Source organism: Xyrauchen texanus, chromosome 50 (assembly GCF_025860055.1).
Source record: "Xyrauchen texanus isolate HMW12.3.18 chromosome 50, RBS_HiC_50CHRs, whole genome shotgun sequence".
Taxonomy (NCBI): domain Eukaryota; kingdom Metazoa; phylum Chordata; class Actinopteri; order Cypriniformes; family Catostomidae; genus Xyrauchen; species Xyrauchen texanus.
This window is the reverse complement of record NC_068325.1, coordinates 6,265,692-6,282,623: the sequence shown is the minus strand read 5'-3', so window position 1 is coordinate 6,282,623 and position 16,932 is coordinate 6,265,692. Positions and strand designations below refer to the sequence as shown.

The following is a 16,932-nucleotide window of genomic DNA, read 5'->3' as shown; positions in this document are numbered from 1 at the left end:
ATATTGGGATGTATGTGCCCAACCTCTTTAGTCGTTGGAATATCTCTTCTTTTCATTCCAAAATTATTAGCTTCTGCATGTTTGATATTGCTGAAGGTCTTTTTAAAATAATTCTGGTAACCCATAAGTAATGAGTCAAATGTTACCACATAAGTATGAAGGAATTACTAACCATTATTTTAAAGTGAGGGTCATTGAAACACATTATTAATAAATTAGATCTTACTGTTTTCATCCTTGGGAGTTAAAGGGTATCTGGACCATTAGTCAAAATGAAAACCCATTATAAGCTATTAATATTAACGGAGGTGTTACTTGTCAGTTAGTAATGAATCCTCAAGTGTTTGTTTCTACATTTTATTATTTTAATCAAACAGATAGTTACAAATATCCACAGACATTCAAAACATGTTTTTCTGGCATTGAATTATGAACAATTTAAATAATTGAACATAATTGCATAGGCTACAACCCTTTAGAAGGATAATGCTTTAACTGCTGGTGCTCACGGTTACTACATGTTTTAAAAATCTTACATCTTAACATAAAGTAAAATAATAAAATTATGTGTCTAAAGGACAAGTGTGTTGATCTCCACAAGACTTCAACAGAAAACAGAGAGAAAACCGGCGTGCAGCACAAGGTCTTATCCACATGTGTACTACCGCCCTAGACAGCCCACTCTGTAAATACATACAGTTTTTATTAAATTAATTTGACATGTTTCCACCTTTGCCTATGTTTGGTAAGAACAGAACAGAATGTATGTTAATCTTTACCGTGTGCAGGCGGATTGATGGGAGGGCGGAGAAAATAAGGTACGCCATTTACAGCGGTAGGTCTAGGGCTGTAGCAGGAGTGACACAACTTCTCTTTCCTTCCCTCGGGGAACGGAGGTTACAACAGTAACCATGACGTTCCCCTTCTGTCACTCACTCGACGTTGTTTCGAATGAAGTGACACAAGGGGTCCCGTCTAAAACGCCATGCCCTTACCGTGTTATGTGAACTGTCGAGACAGGTGCAAGCAGGCTACTGCGTGCTAGAGGCAAGTGTGTTGATCTCCACAAGACTTCAACAGAAAACAGAGAGAAAACCGGCATGCAGCACAAGGTCTTATCCACATGTGTACTTCCAACCTATACAGCCCACTCTGTAAATACATACAGTTTTTATCAAATTAATTTGACGTGTTTCCTCCTTTGCCTGTGTTCGGTAAGAACAGAACAGAATGTATGTTAACCTTTACCGTGTGCAGACAGATTGATGGGAGGGCAGTGCAAAATCTCACTCGCTCTTGTTTCACTTTCCACACGTGCATTGAATATGGTGAATGTCGTGGTTACTGTTGTAACCTCCGTTCCCCGAGGGAAGGAACGAGACACTGTGTCGAATGAAGTTACACAAGGGGTCTTCCTGGGACGCCAAATGTATCTCTGAACCTGAGAAAAGGCCATTGTTAAGTTGGCAGACAGAATTTGCATACCCCGCCCCGGACATACGGGTATAAAGGGAAGCAGGGCAGCGAGAGCCAGTCAGGATTTTGCACTGAGGAGCCGAAAATAAGGTACAGCCGTTTAGAGTGGTAGGTCTAGTGCTGTGGCAGGAGTGACACAACATCTCTTTCCTTCCCTCTGGGAACGTAGGTTACAACAGTAACCATGACGTTCCCCTTCTGTCACTCACTCGACGTTGTGTCGAATGAAGAGACACAAGGTGTCCCATCTAAAAACGCCATGCACTGACCGTGTTACGTGAATTGTCGAGACAGGTGCAAGCAGGCTACTGCGTGCTAGAGGCAACTGTCTTGGCTGCACGTAGCCCTCCCCAATGCCCACAAAGAGATGTCACATACAGACTTTAGGTTCCCTGCACCCCTGAGGGGGGGAACAGGTGCTACATGACTAGCATGGGAGCAAGCCCGGCAGCCGCGGCCTTTTCTCTCACTATGTCTCTCACATAGGAGGTGAAGCGGCTGGGGCTATATTAACGCTATGAAATGCATCGGGGAAGGCGGTCTTTCCTGGTCCTATTCCTTCAGGGGGAAAAGACCCTGTGGAGGCCACATCCTGCCCAGTCTATGGGGAGGTAACATGTGGCAAATACACCACGAGGTTTGTGAATCCGTACGTGGGAAATGGCGCGGTGGTAGGTCCAGCCTAATGAGGGGGGACTCTACAGCACGGGGCTGCCCAAGGGAAACGCGAGTCCGTACCGCGGGAAATACATCACAGGGAGTTTACCTGAGAAGGGAACTAAGCCCGTGGAGCCCGAACCCAGAACAGAGCACCTGTGACTCGTAATTGCTCCGCTGAATCCGCCGGCCAGAAGTCTAGGGAGGAGAACATCCAGGGAGAGATGCTTAGTGGCTAACCTGGGATAGAAGGCGCACTGCACTGAAGTGCGCTGAGTGCAAGCGGAACACCTGGTCGGTTGTGCTGATTCACCGAGTTCTACTGGCTCAGACCTGACAAAACACGGGACGAGACTGACTCAACCCTGTGATTGTAAAATCTGGCAAAGGTACTGGGTGTTGCCCAGCCCGCCGCTCTGCAGATGTCTGCTAAACCCGCAAGGGGCGGGCATGGCCTGGGTGTGATAAGCTAAGGAAATAGCATCAAGGACCCAGTGAGCTAACCTCTGTTTGGAGATGGTGTTCCCTTTCCGCCATACGCCGAAGCAAACAAAGAGATGCTCAGAACATCTAAACCTCTGCGAGCGGTCCAAATAGATACGCAAAGCATGTGCTGGACACAGCAACGAAAGGGCTGGGTCTGCCTCCTCCCGGGGCAGCGCTTGCAGGTTCACGACCTGGTCCCTGAAGGGGGTCGTAGGAACTTTGCGGTAGCCCGATCGCGGCCTTGGGATAACGTGAGAATGTGCCGGACCGAACTCCAGGCATGTGTAGCTGACAGAGAATGCTTGCAGGTCCCCAACCCTCTTGATGGAGGCTAACATGGTCCTGGAGACGGGGGGGCATACGCCGCCTGCGAGGTGCTCGACGCTGGGGCTGACCCAGGTTGAGGCGGAGCTGCCTGTTGTTTGGTCACAGGGGGATGCCCTCGGCAAGCAGGTGGGGCATGATGTGAGAAATCAAACTGCGGGACGAAGTCGTCAACGGTGTCGCCGAAGAAGCCGAGCTGGGAGATAGGGGATTGAGAAATCGTGACTTGTCAACATCGTGCATCTCGACCATGTTCAGACAGAGGTGGCGCTCCTGGACCACAAGGGTGGCCATCGCCCACCCGAGTGCCTGCACTTTGATCAGGTGGATCACAACTGCTCTATCCACCTAGGGGACCTCCGTGTACCTGTGGACCGCCCCACCATCCAGGGTATTGAGAGCGGACAAGCGGAGGGGTCAGTTGCGGGCAGTAAAATGTGCCCTCCACGACCGTGTCAGCTCGTCATTCACTTCCGGGAAAGTAAAACTAAAAAGTAAATGGCCACTGTTCTGATTAGCTAACATCACTGCATCTGAAAATAGTATCCATTCCCCCCGCCGTATATTCAATACTACACCATATGGTGTTTATTTTCACATATAATACAATCATTCAACTAAAAAAAATGTTCTTTATTGGTTGATGTATTGATTTGATAAGCAGTGTGATTTTAAGCATGAAAATGAATTGCTCACTGTCTTTATAATTTCTTCTCTTAGGAAGTATTGTTGCAGTAGGCTGTATTTTATGTTAGCATCATAGGCAACATTCGTAACAGTGTTGTAACTGTAAACACACACAGTTTTAACAAGGCACGGAAGCTGCATATCTGCATTTGCTATGTACTTTTATTCTAATTAGAGTATTGTGACATTAGCTTAGCATCATGCTAATGTGAAACCAATGCAATCAATTGAGAGTCGAATTTCCCCTGTGCTTTATGTAAGAAGCACCATTTGAATGGATGCCTATTTTACCCAATATCTGTGTTTGCTTTGTACTTTTATGCCAATTAGTATATTGTGATATTAACTTAGCAACATGCTAATGTAAAATCATTTGAGTGGCATTTTCTTTGTAAAATATATATTTCCTAAATTGTATTGCCAAAATATTTTGTATTTTTCTTTCAATACTGAAACGTATCGCCATAAAAGCTAACTAAGAATTTAATTGTTACCCAATATTTGTGTATGCTATGTATTTTTATGCTTATTAGAGTATTGCGACATTAGCTTATCAACATGCTAATTAAAATAAATTGAGAGTAATTACCTTTCCATTTTGCGTGAGGAGTTTCTGCCTATAGTGTTCCAAATCAGTCACTAATAAGGGTCCATATGCATTTACTAACAGGTTAAAGATTATTTGAATTTTATTTAATAAATATCTTGGCATGCTAGTCAATAACCAATTAGACTTTTCTGCTAGACAGGGTTTGTGTAGTTCACTTAAATGTTAGCATGCATCTCCCAATGTTGTCATAGTAATTCATAATGTGTTCTTCTGCAGGGCGAATGTTGCTCAATGATTCGAAGAAAGGCCCCCCTCACGTGCAGTACCGCCGGCCATATGGATGCGCAGTGTTGGCCATGAGCGACGTCCTTCAGACCATCTCTGAACTCAAAGAGGAGAAAGATTTTGTTCTCAAAGTTTACACGTAAGCCACTTAAACTCATATTCACAATCAAATACAAACACTCAAGGTAGTAATTGTGAATCATTTATCTATTTGATTCATCAATTAATGTAGAAAGTCTGGGGGAAAATTTTGTTATAAACTACGAAAATACAGTCACAACAGAACCAACAAGTGATCATGGAACCAGAAAACTGGTTATAGCGCTGTGACGAGGAGGAGGGTGTGGCCAGGCTGAGAGGATGCACGCCTGGCACGGTTCCCGCATAAAGGAGGATGCGGGAACCGGAGTAACAAGCTTCAAGACTTTAATCAATATAAAACTCAGAACCGAAACACAATGACAAATCGACAAGCACACACAGAGTGGTCGCATGCATCTCTCTCTCTCTCTGCCATCCCTGGCTCCTCCTTTATCCCTCTCCTGCTGATTGAGCAACTCAGCGCTGGGCCTGCATCCTTTCAGCCCAGCCACATCCTCCTCCTCGTCACAAGTGCTCGAGTCGTATGGACTAATTTAATGGTGCTTTAGTATCTTTTTGAAGATTGAAAACACCAGTAAGCCCCATTCATTGTAATTTCATGGAAGAAATCATCCAATATATACTTAAAACAATCACCTTTGTAATTTACAAAATATAGCCATAGGGCTTTGGAAACATGAAGCTGAGTACTATTAATAATGACAGAATAAAAAATTTTGGGTGAACTCTCACATACAACATGGAAGACCACACAGCACATATATGGCACCATTCTCTTTGAAATCCTTCCCATGGAGCACAGCACATGATCAAGTCCTCTAACGATCTCCGTCACACACTTTCATTACCTCTGTGTGCTGCCATGCAGAAAGGCTCCTGCTTTATTGTCTGGGGAACTGACAGAACTGGTAAAAGAAAATAAATCAAGGAGGGTCAAATAGAAGGTGTATGTGTGTAGAGAGAGCGAAAAAAGGCACGATTTTTTTGGAGCAATCAAAATGACATGTATTCATGTCATTTTAAGATATCTTTGTCTGTAAGGCAATGTAAAATGGTGTAACATAGAATATGCAATTTATTTCTAGCACTCAGTCTTATTGCAGTTTTTATCGAGTCAACTATAAGTAAGCATGTGTGGTTGATTTCACCTAAAGTAGAACACCGTGGCTCTGTGGCTTTATCCAAACTTTCTTCAGTTTGTTTGAGTGGCCTATCTATTGGTTCCAATGTTCCAATGACCAGTGGCATGAGTTTGGGGCGGGACTATCTGTAAGATGGGAGTTTTCTGGAATCTGTTTGAAAAAAGCGATCATTTTTGTAATTGTTTGCAGTAACGTTGCAATAACGAACTACATATATATATATATATATACGTATTTATAGAAAAGTTGGGCAAAATGTGCTGCCGTTTTCTGGTGAAATTTTTGCTAGTATTAAATGTGCAGATTAAATTAATATCAAGCTTTATTGGTGAGAGATACATAAGTGTACATTGCCAGTGCATTATAAGACACTTTACATGCAGATATAAAGCAAATTAAATACTGAAGTCTCAAAATTATTATTTTTTCTGGCTGCCATTCAGTCTCTATCGCTCACAAACTGGATTTGCTTTTGACAATGGTTCCGTATCTCTCCCACACCTGTCTCACCACTTGCGGGTGAAGTCTCCATTCTCCATGTGTCGCACTGCTCCACATTTATACATTAACAGTTATGCATTTTTTTTTTCTTCACACAGTCAGTTTCTGTGCTAGGATGTGCAGTCGAGTCAAACGTGTACCTCCTGGAAATTGATATATGCCAATTTTAGCCACAGGAACTGGGAATTAAAGGACACTGCATAAATTCCGTTAATGTTTTTAACCCGTTAAACAGTCAACTATTAATAGCAGTGTAAAGGGATTAATGGAAAGAAGGAGAATATAAATAATATTTAAATAAGAAATTGAAACAAAAAGACAAACAAACAAAGGTGTCAGACAGCTGCCTGTAAATCTCTCTCTCTGTCGCACTGCAGATTCCAGTCAGCCTTTATCCCTCTCTGAGGCTTGATTAGCCTGATTAGGGGCCAGGTGTGTAGAATCACGACCCGGCCCCGCCCTCCGCCCTGCCACAAGCAGAAATTAACTTGTTAAATGTCCCACCACTAATATATTCTGAAAATTTCGAAGAGATATTTAGGTCAAATTAATCTAAGATGGCCATATAAAATATACATGATGTGCACATATATGCTTATGTAATATGTGTATTTGCATGCGTTTGTATGGGTCTGTGCGTGTGCAGTTTTTATGTGTTAGTTATGTGGGGGCATCTAGTGGTAGATTAGATATGGAATGTAATGCTATGGAAAGCCACACTGGCAAATCTGACCAGCAGAAATCTCCACACATCCACACACCAGAGCCAAACGCATTTGCTGCATACACCCCATTATGTTTTGTATTTAGCACTTTTCATCAAAGACCCTGTGAAAGCATCAAAGTGGCATGCGGCTTCCCCCATGTGTTGCTGTAATGCCACTGTGATCCTGTCGGTGACAGACCAGAACCACCCTTGACACCCTTGTAGCCAGTCGCCTTGACAGCCAGCCAAATGGACTCTGCGGGACTTTCAACAAAGCATTTTCCCCGCTAATACTAGCATTAGCATAGCGCAGAGCTCCCTTGTAAGCTGCCATGATGGCTTTAGTCACAACTGGATCAAGCATTAGTGACATCACTTCCCCTCAGTCCAGAAAGCTGCTGTTCTCAAGCCTCCAACAGTTCACCCACAGTGATTTAGCAGCTACTAATGCTGGGACATACCATATGGCTGTGTTCCTTCTGCTTTTAGGCAGTAGAGTGCTGTGATTTCCTTCATAGTGATCGTTCTCCACACTTGGCCGCATTTGACTGCAAGTTTTTTGCTTGCCACGAATGCAAATGCAACACAGCTGTGTCAGTTGGGGTTAATTGCTCATTCTACTCTCAATGTAAAATAAACCCCTGTTCTATAGAAGAGGACGTTGGACAAAACCTCAGTGAGCTTATGGTATCATTGAATTAACAAAGACCACATATACTGTATATAGCATATAACATATTAATGACCTTAATGCTGACCTTAAAGCTAATATAATGCTTATAAATGACTTTGAAGCTGGTGTGTTAAAATTATTTCTTGTATCCCAACTTAATATGAAAAGTCAACTCTAAGTAACCCCTTCGTTGGTTTACCTAAAAGTGTAATAATGTAGCATGTGTTTGCTCGAGCATCTGGACCAGCCCGACACAGCAGCATTGGCTTGACCAACGGTGTGAGTTTGGGGCGGGACTATTTGTTTGCATGATCAATGGATGACCGAGAGTTATGTGGGAGAATGTTTTTGACAGTTGTTAGTTTTGCAATTCTATTTGGTAATGCTAGTGGTGCAGAAATGACTGAAATTGTGACAGTTCAGCACATCCTGGACAAAAAAAAAACCTCAAAAATGGAAACTGGCTGTGTTTTAGGATGGTAGTAAGGCCTTTACAATCCACTGCAATTCATATTCAAGTATGGCTGTATTTTGATATGGAACCCCCACTTTCCACGGTCCAATAAATTCTCAATGGATAAAATGGTCTGCCCAACATTTTTTTAAATTGAAAATCCTGAAAAATCCCAAGTTATTACCCCAAGTTTATTACCCACACCCAAGCAGAGATGCTGTCAGCTTTCTCAGTGGAAAAATAGCGATCCAAGCAAGGGTATTTGGGTATTTCGCGGTAGCCGGTGCGCAAGAGTCATTCACTATAGAAACCGCAATGTCCTCCATTTGAAACAGTGTGTACACTCCAATGTGGAAAGTCAGATAAGAGGTAAGTGCCTTCAGTTTATGTAATTAATCAGTCTGTTGTGTCTCTCAGGTGTGATGAGCCGTAATGCTGAAGTTGTTAGTTTAAAGCCGCTTAAAGCTATTTCCTAGCTTTAGTAGTAGTAATACATGCGATCACGAAGAGCCGTTCTATGTAAATGGCTGAAGCGGCTTCACTTCACCTAACTGGCTCATATTACACATAAAAAAAGATATTTTGCCACCATCTGCTGGCTAGCATATGTAATGTAAAAAAAAAATACATGTAAAGAAAAAAAGACAAACCATAGCTCTTAACAGATCTGCACTGCTCTTACACTTTAGTTTAGAACGGTGCAAACCCAAGCGGAGTGATACACACAGTGAAGCATCAGAGTGCGTATGGTGTCAGACCATCAGTGCTCAGGGAACACCTCTCGTCCAATCAGATTCGAGGACCGGAACTAACTCTTGTAATATATAATGTTAGTTTTTTATTCTAAGCATCTGGAATCACTACAATGCAGATACAAGCAATGACTCCACCTACTTTGTCCGTGCTGCAGCTATAATGTTTGTCCTCTTTTTGACTCCTCTCTTTCACAGTTGTAATAATGAAAATGAGTGGTACCAGATTCATGAGAACATTATCCGCAAGTCCAGCACCAAATACACTGCCCCCAGTACGAACTACGGTAAGTACACTTTGATCATGGAAACACACATTTAGAGAAAAATTTAGAAAATGCTGTTTTACTTGAGAAAAACAGTCCTTGTTTAAAGTCTTTCCATCTGTTAGTTTTGCTGTTTGGCAGAAATCGGTGTATTAATGCACATTTTTGGATATTACATAACAAAGGCTGCATGGAAAGTTGTGGATAAAATGTCAAAAATGTGCATTAAATGCTTATAAGTATATTCCCTTGAAGAATACGTGGGATTAAAAAAATGCTGCTTTATTAGCCAATTGTTTTTATTCCCAAAGCGATGTTCCACAAGTGATTTATAAAATTTAATAAAAGAGCTGCTGTGGCTTCCTCAGTGGCTAAAATTTCTATGATCTTGTTCTCTTAAACACATGGGATGGATATGGTGCTTTTTTCAATAGTTTTTTTTTTATGTAAAATGCGCTAGACTCTTTTCTCACTGTTTTTTCTGCATCTCGCACATGAGCTTCATATTTTCAAAATGCCACGACAAGTTAAAAGAACTTTGTCTTTTACAAACATGTCTTGAGTGCCTGCATACTCTTCCATTTGTTGTGCTGCATCTAGCTTTTTTAAACACAAAAACGCACTATGTCTGAAAGGTCGCTAATACTGTGTTTCCACTGATGTGGAAGAAATCTGCAAAGCAGCTCACCACATCAGGGAACAGCTTGCTCCATGCCGCTGTCAATCCCACAATCCACCTCATGTGCGTGGTGCTCGGCTTCCATAGGAATGAATTGAAAATGCTTGCTCAGCTTCGCTCACAACATGCCAGCGGAAATGTACGGTAAGGCTTCTGCCGACCACTAGCAAACATTACGTTTGTCAGAGTGCTTTTGTCTACGTGCTCTAAACCGCAATTTAATTATTACATGTAATAAAAGAGCCACAGTGGCTTTCCCAGTGGCTACAACTTCAATTTCAGTTTTTTGCCAATTTCTCCAGAAGTAACGATTTGTGATAAGATGGAAACACTGCCTAATTCTCAAATAGTTGCAACTGTGGTTGAAACCCAGTGTTTCACAAAAAGCTTATACAGAACATGCGCTTGAGATGCATAATTTTTTTTATTCGGTATGAAGACATGAAGACAAGTTTGTCAAGAATTTTATCACATGCTCTAAACCGAAAGTGATTTCTTACATTTATTAAAAGAGTCACATTGGCTTCCCCAGTGGCTACAGCTTTCTGTGGCAGGGCGGAGGGCGGGGCCGGGTCGTGATCCTACACACCCGGTCCCGGGTTTCGGCACCAGTGTAAAGGGATCAATGGAAAGGAGGAGGCGAGAACCGGCTTGACGATACAAATCATAGTTTAATGGTAAACTTAAAAGACAATATAAACACACATGACGGACATGTCCGCTAACGATCTCTCTCCCGCACGGCCCTCTGCAGTCAGCCTTTAAACCTCACAGAGGCATAATTAGCCTAATACGGGACCGGGTGTGTAGGATCACGACCCGGCCCCGCCCTCCGCCCTGCCACATTCCTCCCTCGTTCTCTCAGGCTGGGAAGCCCCCGGCCTGACGTACACCCCCTCCCTCTTTCCCTGGGGGAGGGCGCACCTTCCGCGCTGTCTGCCGGCAGGTCATCCCCATCTACCTGGACGAGGGAGGGGACAAGGGGAGGGAAACAGAATTAATTAAAACTTCCTGTAACAGTGTAGTACCGCCCAAAAAACTGTAAAATTTAAAAGACAACATAAACACACGACGGACATGTCCGCTAACGATCTCTCTCTCCCACACGACACCCTGCAGTCCACCTTTATACCTCGGAGGCTTGATTAGCCTAATACGGGACCGGGTGCGTAGGATCACCACCTGGCCCCACCCTCCGCCCTGCCACACTTTCATTTCCATTTCTCTTTTGCGACAGTTTCCCAAGGAGTGACAATTGTTTTCTCTTGAACACAAGGGATGGAAACGCTGCTTTATTCACAAAGAGTTTTTGGGATATTTAAATTTTTAGCAAAAAATATCTTGGAATTTGGATGGAAACCTAGAGTAAGCATGGTAACATGCATCAAGCTTTCGCTTTCAATAGACGTGGCTGACCTTGGCTATCATAAATAGAGGAGAATTTGGAGGCAAAGCAGTGAGTGATTATGGGAGGTTGATTTTGTCCAAGTTGAAGTTGCTGTAATAATGGTGTCTATACTTTTGAGGCCACCTCCATGGTGTAATATTTGAGTGCACATATGTGTGTTTGCATAAAAGTGTAAGAAAGGACCAGATGAGGGGTAGCTCAGCAAGTAAAGACACTAACTACCACACCTAGAGTTCGAATCCAGGGCGTGCTGAGTGACTCTAGTCAGGCTTCTTAAGCAACCAATTGGCCCGATTGCTAGGGTGGGTAGAGTCACGTTGGGTTAACCTCCTCGTGGTCGCTATAATGTGGTTCTTGCTCTCGGTTGGGTGCATGGTGAGTTGTGCGTGGATGCCGCAGAGAATAGCATGAAGCCTCCACATGCGCTATGTTTCCAAGGTAATGCGCTCAACAAGCCACGTTATAATGAGATGCACGGATTGACGTCTCTGACATGGAGGCAACTTAGATTCGTCCTCCGCCACCCACATCAGCAAGCACAGCACAAATTATTTTTTAAATATTTCATTTATATAAAATTTCATAAAAAAGTAAGTCACCATTGAGGAAGTGAGTCTCGAAGAAGTGTATCTTGAGGAGTTTTTCAATTGTAATTGGGATGTCAGCTCTTCTAATTGAGCTGTTTATTCCTCTATTGAAGCGAGGCCTGAAAAACATTCTGCACCCGGATGAACGTAAACCCTTACAATGGGTAATTGGGAAGCCAGGCAATCAGAATGACTGATTGCAGCATGCAGGCTGGGGTTACGATTTACTAAAGGATTGAAGGTAGCGGGGAGCCAGGCCATTAGCGACATTGTAGACCCAAAACAATGTCTTTATTGAACTGAATTTTAGCAGCTACTGGCAGCAAACATAAAGACCTGAAGAAAATTGTAACATATGATACGTAATCTCTCTGACAGCTCTCAGAAATAAAAGGCCAATTTCCATGAATAAATAATAATAATCAGGACTCAACAATAAGTTTGCCTGAGAACCCAGGGGCCAATGTGAGAGATTTTTGGGCCAGTTGACAAAAATGTGTCTTGACCAGTCAGACCAGAGCTGTTTTTTTTTTTTCACTTCTTCTTATGCTGATCATGTACATGTGCTTTTAGGCTTTGCAATCTGAAACATTTGGTATTTTAACAATTAACATTGTTATTGTGAATTTTGAAGATTTTCAATAAATATTTCACCAAGGTAAAGATATCTATCTGGCAAGCACAGATGAGATTGTGTTGAAATTGCATGAAATATTTCTGATAGTGTTGGAAGCATCCGTTATAATGGGTTGACAAAAAAAAAACAAATCAGTGTTTTATTAATTATTTGCTGTCATGGAGTTACAATGTAAAATAAAATAAAAATGGTCAATAAAACATAAAGCTGAGGTGTGTTTTCAATATGCAGCTTAAAATGCAGACAACTTTTAAATATACTGTTTGTTTGTTCATTTCCACAAAAAGTATCAACACTCTGGATAGACCACTGGTGTGAGTTTGGGGAGGGAATAACTGTTTGACCAAAGGTAGATGGAAGGAATGTTCTGGAAACCTGTTTGAAATTTGTCATTGAGGAAGCAAACATACTGTTATTCTACAAACTTGGTTTAGAGTTTTTTTAGAATCCCTAAATCGAGACCAAAATTTCGAACTCATCCTAAAACATTCAAGCTATATCCACCAAGCTTGATACAGTCCTTCAGACAGTTCTGACTTAGTGATATGTCTTTTCCAACTGATCAGACTTGTGGTTTTCACACAGCGGGCGATCAAAACCTTTGAAAAATCCCATAGACTTGCATTAACTGAATGTTCAGATGGGCCAATGAAATGCTTGTTAATTCAACTCCCAACTGTCAAAAATTCAAATGTAAACAAACCCACAAAAATATCTATCTATATATCCATCCATCCATCCGTCTTCTATTATATATTTATATCAAAAACATTTTTTAGGTAGGACCAATGAAAATATCAACAGAGCATGTACAAATCTAAACTAAATGAGCCAAAAAAATCCTTACTGTTGAGCCCTGATAACGTAATCAAAGTGGAAAATTGTTGTTATTATAATGAACTCTCACGTGTCTCACATTTGGCTCAAACTCTTCTCGTTGTGCAGGTCTAATCATCTCCCTGCAGCTGTTTCGTGGTGAAATTGAGCAGGTGCGCAGGGAAAACCCCATGATATTTAACCGCGGTGTGGCCATCACGCGGAAACTGGGCTTCCCTGATGTGATCATGCCAGGTAAGTCCCTTGAAGGTCACTGTTGCATTTCAAGATTTGTTCTGGATCCAGATAGATTTGAAGACTTCAAAGTGCACTTCCTACAGTACTTGAGTACTTAAAGAAGACGGTAATACCTAGCAAAGGTTGGTCAGGTTAGCAATATATACAGTATATATATATATATATATATATATATATATATATACAGTATATATATATATATATATATATATATATATATATATATATATATATATATATATATATATATATATATATATATATAAAATGGAGAAAGATGCTTTTTAGTGCTAATAGTGAGCATCTACCAGGCTGACCAGCCACTATAACCCTAGATTTATGGCTTATGAGCCACTGTTCCATGGGCTTCTTATGTACAGTAAGTATTTCTGAACGGGGCTTAGATGCTATTGAACAAAGATGTCTGGGAGAAGCCTATGTAATCTTATTTCTGATTGGTACTTTAAATTTATTTCCTTAGAAGATCAAGCTCGGCAGGTAACTAATGCATGGCCCCAACATTGGGATCCATTGCGTTAAAATGTTGTTTGTCTGTTAAACAATATTAAGACTTGGACACAGCAATTTGAATAAAGATTTAACCTTTAGCTATGTATAATATGATGCCACTGGAGGTGCCACATGCTTGGAAAACTGTCTGCTTGCATGACATTTTCCATAAGTCAGAGATAGTTTTGATCAACAAAACCTGAGAATTATTTGTTCATGTCTTGTGAGTGTCAAATACGATAGGTTGATATTACATTATTAATTTCTGTCATTTCTATGGCTTTTTCTGTCCAATTATTTACCATCCCGCATACCCCCATTTCCCCTCTCTGTTGGTGTCCAATAAGAGACAAGGACACATTATAGTAAGTGTATTCGAGTGTGTCTTGAGTTAAAAATCTGCTTGTTTTTTAATGCTTTAGGGGCCGTTTACACAGAATACATTTTTGTCTCTGTCCTTATTGTTTTTTAAAATGTTTTCCTATTTAAACATTTTCCTATTAAAAAGCATCTTGCGCAGGAGTGCCATGTTTTTAGATGCCTTGTTAGACAGAACTTAAACTTTAAAAATGCATCTCAAGAAACCTGCACTGTTTTATTTGTCCAGCTTTTTATTAGCTCAAGAATGCGTTTTGTCTAAACGGCCCCCTAGAGCGACTGTCCAATTTTTAAAGCGGCCATGGTTCCGAAATTAATATATTCCATTCATTTTCCTCAATGTGATTTCAAAACATTCTTCAATATAGCGCTCTAAGCCAGGAACTAAACAAACCAGCTCCATGTTGAATCGAAACATTACCAAATTTGACTTGACACAAAAAAATTATTATTGAAAATGTAAATATTATATATAATTCAATATGCACTTATTATACAATATCGAATAATGGTAAAAAAACAAACATTTGTAATCAAATAAAAAACAGCAGCACAATAAAATAAATTACATATAGTAATTGAAATTAAGTATAAAAACTGTATACATTTTTTTATTTTATTGTAAAATATTCAGATAATACAAATAAGGTCTTTTGAAATGATTTCCATTTCTATGGTAACAATGACCTCCCTGACCACTTTTACATGCACTTAAGAAAACGTTTTATTCCAGGGTTTTTGCAGAAAGCTGCGTTCTGAAATGTCATGTCGAGAGCAGTGATTTCCCTATGCCATATAAGGGATTAAGAGAAAGCGGTTTAACACACCTAGGTTTCTCCTGGAGAAAGCTGCTTATGTGGCCATGTAAACACATAAGCATCATTCTAACAGGTTTTTGGGTCGTGCGCATGTGCGTGGAACAGACCAAATAACAAACATCATAGGATGGAGCCTAACAACAAGTCAACAAATAATTTTTGGGAATAAAGTGGGAAAATAACCTACACTATAAACTATACCCATTTATAAACACCACTGTAAAATATTGATGGTCCCTCACTTTCGCATGTATGTACTCATTCATTGAGGGAATCCCAGAGTTTTATGTCAGTGGGAAACCCCGCTATTGAAGCGCAATTCCGCTACATGTCGGGATAGAAAGGTAAAGAGACAAACACAGCATCAACTCTGGAATATCTGGAGATAAAGCAAAGCAATAGAGAATAAAATAGTGAAATCTTCCTCGGATACCATATTTGTTATTTACACAAGCGTTGCGTGGAAATTGCATTGCTGTGGAGAAAGCTGCTTACTGACTGAGCTGCATATATACAGGGGTAAAGAGTACACAACTTATACAATGCATGTAAACCGGAACACTGCTTTCTCGCAATTTGCCGCTTTCTCAAAATAACCTGCTTTCTAGTGTCCATTTATACTTAGTCGCTGATTGGTAGATTTCTCTTCAGCATTGTGGGTAATGTAGTTCTTCACAGAGTATTTGGCTATTAAACACAGTTTTAAAGTTTTGAGTTTTAATCCACAGATTAAGAATTTAACATAAGCATATTGCATTACTTAACGAAAAGAGAAAGGTTTGTATTTTAGTTATTTGGAAAATGAATGTGGATTTAACTTTTGGAAACCTAATGTTGCGCTCTATAAAAGCAGTTTGCAGTGTTCACTAAAATCATAACCAAACATTCAATGAGTCAAATATTAACTTTAACGGAGCGCACTAACAAATAGTTTTGACTAATTGACTAATCTTGTGATTCTTGTATTTTTAGCCAAATTTATCATCTTTTATCAGCTTGTACATATTCTAATTTTTACTAGTCAACCAGTCATCCGGAAAAGTAGTAAACTATTATGACACAGAAGTTTTCCTTTTGTTTCCTCTTGGTGTACTTACCATAATGCAAGTGAAATGTGGTCAAATGTGGATGTTGATAACATCAAACCTCATCATGTCTAATAACTAATCGTGCAACATAACATTTGATCATGAGATGCAATGAGAATAAATTAGGGTTGATGTTATTGACATAGACATCATATTTGATTTAAGCATTGTCTTTTATTATTTAATTTTATTTGAGAGTGAATAACGACTTTCATCGCACAATGCGATCATATCGCTTCAGAAGACTTCCAAGCTTGACAAACTTTAGTCGCTATCCACTTACATTATAGCAAATAAAACCTTTTTTCAAAGTAGTGTAGTCCACAACTAGAAGACACAGCCCCAAAGCATCATGTAGACAGCTAACAACCTAGTCGACTATTCCGTAAAATCCCAGTTGCATATACATTACAACCAGTGACTTGGAAGAAAGAAATGTATTTGGGTTTGAAACAACATTGGTGAGCAAATAATTAAGTATTTACATTTTTAGGTGAACTATCCCTTTAATATACATCACAAAACTAAATGTGAGCACGAGCATTGGTTTCCCTACTTTTCACACTTGCTACTGCTGTCAGGCTCTTTGTCCTATTACCAGCTGGGAATGCACTAGGACTGTTTCTTTTTTCAAGGAATTTTTGGAGAATTTCACTGAATAGAGAGCTTTATAGGAATTTTAAAGACCCAGA

The 16,932-nt window shown here is 40.5% G+C and overlaps 1 protein-coding gene across 1 annotated transcript in view; it reads left to right on the top strand.

Annotated features, from left to right (window-relative positions):
- The window catches only part of LOC127641492 (dedicator of cytokinesis protein 3-like), a gene marked incomplete at its 5' end in the record, with an annotated part of 204,020 nt that overhangs the window by 139,918 nt on the left and 47,170 nt on the right, over positions 1-16,932 (top strand). Inside the window, 3 exons of the mRNA XM_052124527.1 lie at positions 4,457-4,604; positions 8,994-9,082; positions 13,318-13,443. Of these exons, the coding sequence (XP_051980487.1) occupies positions 4,457-4,604; positions 8,994-9,082; positions 13,318-13,443 (363 nt within the window). The remainder of the gene's footprint in view (positions 1-4,456; positions 4,605-8,993; positions 9,083-13,317; positions 13,444-16,932) is intronic.